The sequence below is a fragment of the Chiroxiphia lanceolata genome, chromosome 5 (assembly GCF_009829145.1).
Source record: "Chiroxiphia lanceolata isolate bChiLan1 chromosome 5, bChiLan1.pri, whole genome shotgun sequence".
NCBI classification, from domain to species: domain Eukaryota; kingdom Metazoa; phylum Chordata; class Aves; order Passeriformes; family Pipridae; genus Chiroxiphia; species Chiroxiphia lanceolata.
In genome coordinates this window covers 20,108,985-20,118,291 of record NC_045641.1, presented here as the reverse complement: position 1 = coordinate 20,118,291, position 9,307 = coordinate 20,108,985, and the positions used below count along the sequence as shown (strand labels likewise).

Here is a 9,307-nt window from a genome sequence, read left to right as displayed (position 1 = left end):
TGACTCACCCTGGACACACTCACACAGTGTAGTCTGGGTGAGAGGTAGTTCCAGGCACTCTACCCTGTCATGGTACAACAAACCTACCCTTATCTTGTGCCTGCCTTTGATGTTTTACCACACTTGCCCTCCTGAAAGCTGAAGTATCTACATACTGTGCATTGCAAAGGAAAGAAGTACAGTGCACACCAGGAATGAAGTGATATGAGTGGACTGTAAACAAGCAAACAAAAGCTTGATATCCTTCCCCCCCTCATTTGTTTCTCTGTAGCCTACAGTCCTATCTAAAAGGCTTCTGCCTGTTACAGAAAGCCATCTTGTTGTGCAGAGAGTTTATAAACAGTGCCTAGTTGGCCAGCTGTTCCTAAAGTGCTGTGTGGCAGGACTTAATCACCAAGGAGAGGACAAGGAATAGAGAAAAATGCTGTTTATTGGGAAAGCACAGTGCAAAATGAAGCCAAGAGCAGGAATACTGTTAAACCATCAGTTATTTAATTTTGCCAAAATAAAACAAGGTACTTTATTCTACAGTGTATTTATAGAAAGGAAAACACATTTTCTATTTTTCTCTTTTTTTTTCTTTTATTTTAACCCACCACTTAAGGTATTGTTCTGACATACACCACAGCAGATGGCTGGACTGCAGTGGAAACTAAACAAAGGCGTTAAAAACTTGGAGTTTTTAAGCATGCTTGGCTTAAGGTACTAGACATCAGTTGCGGGATGTTAATGTATCATTCCAGTTCACATTGTAGAAATATTACTGTAACACTCCCATGACAATAACAGGACACATATATGTTCTTGGGACAGCCCAGTTTTAGGTGGCACTACACAAGTCAGAAAAAACTGAGAAGCTGAAACAATTATAGAATAAGGAAAAGCTTATGTAAGAGTTCTTCAATATTTTTCTTCTGAAACATGGAGGATTCAGGCATACAGTTATAGATTCAGGCATACTCTTCTTTGCAGAGGCCTGGTCATGTACATTTTTAACAGAAAAGCAAGTGAGTTGCCACTACTGTTTTATACTATTAATTTCAACTTTTTCACTTCTTAAGAAAATGAAAATCTTGTTTGCAGAAACTTTCATCCATTTCAGACCATGTGCCTCTCTCCCTGAGGACAAAAAATGCTTCATTTGCTCCAGGCTAAATTTCTGTTAAGTATTCTTAGTTTCAAAACAGATGAGGACTGAATGCATCTTGAACACTGAAAAACTAGTCACACCTGTCAATTAAAGGGGGTAAGATAAAAATCTTGTTTACCTTTCCATAAACAACAGTTTTGATTAAAAAAAGTAGTATCATCTAGTAAATAATACTCATTTAACATTGTATTACATGTTATAAGGGACATTTAAATCAAATTTCAAGCAATTTTTTTTTTAATTACAGTGAAATCACCTTAAACAGTTTCCCTGTCCACACCCCCCCTTCATGGTCATCAAATATGTCATCATCATTTGGGGATACAGAAGATACCAAAGTCAACAGCAGCTGTGATTTAATAATTAATGCTCTGATTCTTCTTATGGGGTTGGAGAAAATATGGTTACATTACATGTCATTATATTTACACAATGTTTACTTAGGAATGCAAAATCCAATCACACTATATCACATGTTGTTGTATTGATCAATCTTTCCAATGACATTGGCTTTAAAAAGTACTGTAATCTGATCCATATCTAGCAAGGGTAAAGTGAAGACCAGAACTTACTTCTGCAGGCATTCCAGCTCCGAGGGCAGGTCACAACCTACATAAACTCTATTCATTAAACTATATTCTAACAGTGCACAAAAACAGGGATCCTACAAGAGAACATTAATATATAATTGCAGTCATGCTGCTCTGTGAAATGAATTTTCAAACAAATTAACATGGCACATGAATGCAAGAGATTTAACATGACCTCTTCAAGAAACAGAACTCTACAAATGGTGCAACCATGGTGTAACGTGGGTGGAAGACACTTACAGCTGCTCTAATTTACATGTTACATGCAGGTGTAGAGGACTAAACTTCCTATTCAGGTCATTTGTGGAATATTGCTTTCCTTCTTATTTGTGAAGTCAGACATAACATCAGATATTAAGAAAAACTCAGCTTACTCCTATGAAAGGACCATGCATAGCTTCAAAAGGAAACCACCTTCCTGGCAGCTGCTGCATTAATTGGGAACAATCCCTTCTGCCTCTCTCCACTTAAAAAGTGAAGTAACTTCACTTGAGGCTCACTTGAGCCTTGAGGCTCTGACCTCTTCTAGAGGTGAAAAGGACTATAAGCCTCTATGCACAGAGTACCATTTCCTTTGTGCTTGGAAATCTGTTGTGTAGGTGCCTGAACTGTCTATACGTACAGGAACCCACAGTGTTCATATCTTCCAAAATGCAGACTGAGGACAAAGTACAAACTCTTAATCTGATCTAAAGGAGCATTGGAATATGTTAACACACAGAACCATTCAATTACTGTGGCAAATAACACATGCAATTCAAAGATATAAAACCAAAACTTACTTTCACAAGAACATGAGGATTTCCCACGACAATCAGCAAAGCTTTTGCTCTAGTAATTGCTACATTAAATCTCTTTGGGTTACAAAGAAAGCCCAAACAGTATTTTTCATCATCAATTAAGTCTTCCTGAGATCGCACCTGAAATAAATTAAGGATGATTTTAGAAATAGAATAACAAGAACACAACTTACCTAGCCATAGTGTAACTTAATATTGCCTGACTGCAATGATCCACTCAGTTGAATGACAATTCACAGTGTGTCTTTTCTGGAAGCCTTCTTAAGCAGTCTCATCAGTATGCTTTGACTTAGCTTAGAAAAAACAGCCAAAGCAACCAGCGTGCTGTAACTATCGCTCAGTTGTTTTTCACCTCTATTTTGTCTATATTTGAACCTATCTCTGAAAAATGAAAATTTTCATGATCTAAATAATGAGTTCTTCTAAATAGCAGCATAGTACATACCCAGAACTACTTTAAGAGAATACAATGCTGGACTGAAAAGCTATGGTATGAGGCGGAACAAAGAAAGAAAGTAAGCATTGTACCACTGCCCTCAGGAAAAAAAAGTGAGAAAATCCCACAGACTCTTCCCCCAAACCACAAAGGTAAGTACTCAGTACCATAATTTAAACAGAAAGCAACAGATTTTTAATAATCCAGATTTTAAAGAGAAGAATAACTCTACATGCATGCACCTAAAAATAAGATCTACCTTCAAACACTGTGACAGACTGATAAAAATACAGCTTGTAATTTTTTTAAAGGCCTATATCTAAAAGGAAACAGAGAATTAGACACATATAAAAACACCACAATAAATATACGTACTGTTGATAAGATGATAACTGTATACTCCTGCCCTTGAAACTCTTCTACTGTGCCAACTTTAATGTCTGCCAAATCAATACTTCTCAGAAGAAATTTAATTTTTTCCACCTACCATAAAATAAAAAAAAACGTTTGAAGGAATTTAGTTTTACATTTGAGAGTGGATTATTTTAAAACCAAAACCACACCACATATACAAGTATGAGTTTTAACATGGCAATGTCAAAAGTAATGCCTACAGCAAGCTTAGCCACCATCCACTACTAAGACTTTAAAATAGTAATTTTTCCTCAGAAATATCACACTTATTACACAACGCAGAAGATAAAGTACTTCCTAGCATAATTTAAACAGAAAGCAAGAGATTTCTAATAATCCAGATTTTCAAGACAAGGATAATTTAGCTCCATAAACCCTCTTCTTCCAATGTGCATCATATCCAAAACCATGCATACCACAGATGTGGTAGGGCAAGCAGATTCCTCCAGCCCCTCAAGAAGACTGTACAGAGATTCTACCTTTGCTTGCCATGTGCATCATACAGAGTGAAAGACAGAGGTGAGATATGATCTTAAGTACCCTCCCAAAAGAGAAAGAGCCTCATGCACTGGGATCCTCGCACACGTGGGATCACTATACCACCATCTGCTAAAAGCTGTTTGGAGATTATACCTGAAGTATAAATTTAAGAAGGTATCATGCCTGGCTAAGATGAGAATTAGAGTCAAAGACTACTTTCTAATCAGCGTTCCCACAATACAAAGTGACTTTCTTGAAGCAGACATTACTATCACATGCCTTGCATCACAGGCAGATGAAAGGCACAGTCACATTAAACCATGTGAAATCATCATTTAGGGAGCGTAAGAGGTTCGGTCACTTCAATACTACATATAAATATATAAAAAACAAGTAGTAACTGTAAACATGGGCAGGTGAAGACACCTGACCAGATGGAGCAGTACAAGCAGAGCTTTAATTTGCAAGTGAGATTTCTTCACAAGGGCTTGATCTTTTCCTCACACCTCACAGTGTTTCTCCCAAGCCACGCATACAAAGTTATAAATACTGAGATGTGAACACCAAGAAGAACAATGTGCACTCTCCAGGACCTCCTCTGGAACTGAAAGGTTATTAATTTTATTTCTAAAATGAAAGTAAACATCACATATTTAACACACTTGAATATAAATACTTTAAAAAATAAAGCATAGCATTTGATGTTCAACATTATCTAGAGGTTTAAATAGCAGCCCAAACTTCAAGTCTGACTACAAGTCAGCTAAGAAGTCACAATTTCTCTAGTCTCTAAGTCGTAACAAGGTGACGTCACCTACTTAACTACATTTCCCTTTTGTTCTGGTCCTCAGTACAGAGAGTGACAGAACCAGACTGCTGTTCCAGCTATTGGATACTAAATTCTTGACTCGCCCTCTTTACTTCTAACAACTGAAAAATTTGCTTCTGTCTCCAAATCTGTCTCCTTAATAATTTCCTGATTTTTAAAGCTAAAAAACCAGTAGAATGACATTATTGTTTTCTCTAGCTCTATATTTCAATGGCAGCATCATTAATGATTGATAATACAATGTGTAACATGACACACTACAGTGAAATTTTAAGATATGCCTCCCTGCTTTAAAAAACAACAGCCACAATATAAAACCACAAGATGAAATACAGCAACTTTGAAGCTCTTAAGATATTAGACTTGTTAAACATCATACCTGTTTACGATATGGTGTAATTACTCCAATATCTGTCACTGACACTGCAGCGTTTTCATTTTTAGCAAGGTGGCAACAGTACTGCATCACTTGAACTGCTTCAGCTGGATTAAACCATGAAGGACTGTGACCTTCACGAGTTTCAGTGCCCTATATCAGGGGAAAGGAAATGAGATGATGGGGATCAGGTGCAAAAATGACTATGTATTTATTAATACATTATTCTTATACATCCCGAATGGAAAAAAGAGTGATGGAATGTTATATATAATTTCTCTTCCTCTCTATACACCCTTTCCAACGAACAAGTATCACCTAATGTTTTATAATATTTTTTATATGTATATGAAGAGAATTGATAGGACAATAGTACTTTAAGTGTGCAACAAAGGAGTTATATCTCAACTAAAGAATAACACGTGTTACCAAGTTGGTATCTTGCTTTTGTGCAAGGTAGAAGAGTTCAAACCCAAGCCTCTCCAAGCAGGGGATATTGCTACTTTTTACTAACTTCTTAGAAGACTAAGGAAAAACTTTTTTTCCAAGGTAGTATTTTTTTCCCTGCTCACTTAAGCCTTAATAATCCTTTAGTTTTAGAAGAAGCTAAAGGCAGCTGACAGTAACTCCATCTTGGTCATCTGCTATGAATTAGAACTTGTATCAAAATGTCTCCCAGAATACACCTCAACAGGCAGCTGCTCAAGTTCTTAGCAAATATTTGACTTCAGTAGTTGTTTCTAAAACCAGATGCTCAGGAAGTCACATTACTTGCAAAGGGCAGTTTATTATTTTTTCATATTCTTTCTAGAATTCATTCTAAAGAAAACTCTTCCACAACATCAGCAAACTGCTATCAGGCCTATATAGTTCACTATATGAACATTTTACATACCTTTATTCCATGAAAAATTAATGGAAATCCCTTCCTGGGCAATTTACTCCAATTCAACAAAGAAGTTACTACTGAAGCGTCTGCACAAACTTCTAGCTCCTTATGATAAAACAATTTAGATGGCAAGGCAAGCAATGCAGAATGTGACCTGTAGTTCTTCGTGAGTTTTGTGATCTGCAAAGTCAAACCCCAAAATCCAAAACTGAAACAGGTAATTCATCAGACTTCTCAGAATACAGATTCCAAGCAGATACTACCTTACCATCTTCTAGCATTTAGCATTTCTAAAGCTGCCAAAAAACTGTACTCAAGGCAAAAACTGCAGGTTGATCTAAAAACTAGATCAAAGCAGTTTTTTGAAGGACCATCTCTTTCCTCTCCAAAGGAGAAACAAAAGGAATTGAATGTACATGATAGATGGATTGGTCATTCTTTCTTTTTTAAAAACATATGCTCTATAGGCATATTATCTTTTTTTAAGAGTTTGATTATTTTCATGGAGTTTCCATGGGTGTAACCTGTTATTGTGAGGAAGTCTTGACAGGCAAAAAGGGAGCATAAGAACAGCTGACAGAAGCTGGCCTTAAGACACTGAAATGTAATTGTCTTTAAATGAAAGAATAGTCTTAAGGAAGCATTTTAGACAGTAATAACCAGCTTGAAAAAAATATGTCCCGTAAAAAGGATAACATAGGATATTCCAGTCCAAACGTATCCTTAAAGCCCTCACACTTCCTTCTCTCACTATGCCAATTCTCCTTAAGCACTGGATAAGGAACACAACAAAATTTTGCTGTAACAGATTTTAGGAGGAAGCATGACAGGTTTTTCAGCAGGCTGACCTAACCTAAAGCCTAGGGCCATACACTCCCACTTTCTCTCTTAGTCTGCCATCAAGCTTCCTCCCTTCTCTACTTACATGGTCACCTAGTCATTCTTTTGCTCTCAGTTTAATTCTTCAAAGTGTGCTACCATAAGAATAGGAAGGCATCTTTCAGATTCAAACAGTAATTGAAAGCAGCTGGAACATCTGTGCTTGTTTATATACTACGCTACCTCTGCCACTTAACACAGACTTCAGGTTCTTCACCATACAAGAGTTTAGGGAAGCTATTCTACAGAGATGATAAAGAAACCAGAACAGTTTCTCTTTTTCCCTTCCTGAAACATGACATTTACAAAATTAATCCTTAAACAGGAGACTTTGTTTGTCTTTTTATGTTAAAAAGAGAAGTTGTACTTGTTCATCTGTGGAGAATTAAGTTATGAAGTTATGGTAAATGCGGTCAGTGAAGATGAAAAGAAATTTTAAGCTATTATTTACAATTGTGCTTTGTGCACCCTATTTGACTTATTCTGCTTAAGAATAGAGGACCCCTTCAAAGAAAGGTTTTAACATACTGGAGGGCTCAGCATCCTTACTATTCATAGTATATATGCAAAATAATCAAGCTTTTATAAGAACTAATGCTCAAGCTAGACTTATCACTAAGCATCAGGGGGCAAAATAGTGGTAAGGAAACAGCAGGAATCAGAATTTCTCCTTCTTTTGATTCAATTGAAAAATGCTAATGGAAAGTTTAACTCACCAATAAAGGATTATATGCTCCACAGGCACCAAAAGCATCCTCATCTCTCAGATATAGCTCTCTTGATGTCAGTCTTTCCAGCAAGGACATACTTAATCCAAAAGTCAGTGCAAGTTTAGATTTTATTACCGGCCCTAACTGCTTTGGATCTCCAACAAGAACTATCTGTATATGCAATTAAAAAAATCCATTTTACATTAAAACAGTGGTTATTAAAACTACCTTTTTTAATGACATACTCATTTCAGAATTCAGAGATCAATTCATATCAAGTATTCTGCTTTCCTTCAAACATCTGTTTGCAAAGAAGGGTTAGCCCCAGGAGAGCAGTATGTTGTTGTCTTAAACTAAAAATGCACATTTTTATTTTGACATCTTCCACACACTGATCCAGTCCTACACAGACTTGTTTTAGATGTAAAACAACTCGTTTAAGTGTTGGGAATTGATATGGTGCATGAGTAAGATCTATTAAAAATATTCAGAATTTCATACTCATTACCAGAAAATGGCTGCTTGAATTCTACACCATTCACAAAAATAAAAACAATAAACCAACTTTTTAACTTTCAGTAAATGATGTTAAGAGAACTACCTGTCCATGAGCTTCTGAAATCAATCCAATAGGAATCAGGCTCTCCGGTTCACTTGCTTGCCCTGCTTCATCCAGAATCACATGCGTGAAGTGTCCAAGCCTATAATTAAATAACATTAACCTGAAACAGGGCTGTTTTCAGATTAGTTCATTCTGCCACCCTGTGGTTGACCTCAGCAGGTCTGTGAACATCCTTGTCAAGTGTGCCAGGCAACTCCACACACACAGAGCAAAGATGGATATTTTTAATAGGAAATATAGAAAAAACAACAGTGTAACTTTAATTTTTGACTTTACACACTTTGATATACACAACCACCAGTTATCTTAATTAAAGTGTTTTTTATACCAAGATTAAGATACTTAGAAAAGCTTGCCTTATTTTCAATTTCCTTCAGCTACTGAATTAGAACAATGCACTGTGGTGTAGCAAAGACAACCCTCAAGCTTTTTTTCTACCAAACAGCTCCAGACAGTAAAGCTTCAGAGTGTCCTTTCACAAAGTTAAAATCAAAATCAGAAATCTTTGGTTAACAGCACTCGACATGGTACTTGTTTACAATTAGTAAAGGTGACTTTGTCACAAACACAATATAATTTTTGTGTGACAATCATTTTGAGCCAAAGTGATTGTCAACAGCCATATTATTTCCACTGGTGGCAGAGGAGAAGTTACTGTGTCAAAAATTTTAAGCATTAATCAAGATAATTCTTAAATTTATTATGGAGAAAGTTTCTGCTAGAACATTACTAAAACCAAGTGTTTTGCTCTATTTCACAGTAGAGACACATGCCATGAACTGTACTAAAACAGCCTAAGTTATAGTATAGAGTCTCTAAAAGCTCTGGGGCTTGTATCGTCCAGCTATCTCCGTGATATCCCTATCTATAGTACTCTACCGTGTATCTGCTTGATAAAACAATCCTGCACTGCTGCATGTTGTAATTACTATCCTGGACCACAATGCTTTCTGAATATCATCACCATCTTTGCAGTAAGGTTTCACCATGTCATCAATTTGCTGCAGAAACAAAAAGGTATTTTGTAAAACAAAATGCCAGAAAAGCTCTCTGAAAACTATTTTAGTAGCTGAGCAAAACACATAGATTTAGACCCATTCATATACCAAAATGAATTAATAAATTTACCTAA

General features: G+C 36.3%; 1 protein-coding gene across 1 annotated transcript in view; it reads right to left on the bottom strand.

Annotated features, from left to right (window-relative positions):
- Positions 1-408: 408 nt before the first annotated feature.
- MOV10L1 (Mov10 like RISC complex RNA helicase 1) overlaps positions 409-9,307 on the bottom strand; it is a 31,987-nt gene continuing 23,088 nt past the window's right edge. Inside the window, exons 18-26 of the mRNA XM_032687799.1 lie at positions 9,055-9,176; positions 8,155-8,254; positions 7,560-7,724; positions 5,971-6,144; positions 5,079-5,228; positions 3,352-3,459; positions 2,523-2,660; positions 1,723-1,814; positions 409-1,230 (exon numbers count right to left, since the gene is read on the bottom strand). Coding sequence (XP_032543690.1) covers positions 1,221-1,230; positions 1,723-1,814; positions 2,523-2,660; positions 3,352-3,459; positions 5,079-5,228; positions 5,971-6,144; positions 7,560-7,724; positions 8,155-8,254; positions 9,055-9,176 — 1,059 coding nt within the window. The 3' untranslated portion in view covers positions 409-1,220. The remainder of the gene's footprint in view (positions 1,231-1,722; positions 1,815-2,522; positions 2,661-3,351; positions 3,460-5,078; positions 5,229-5,970; positions 6,145-7,559; positions 7,725-8,154; positions 8,255-9,054; positions 9,177-9,307) is intronic.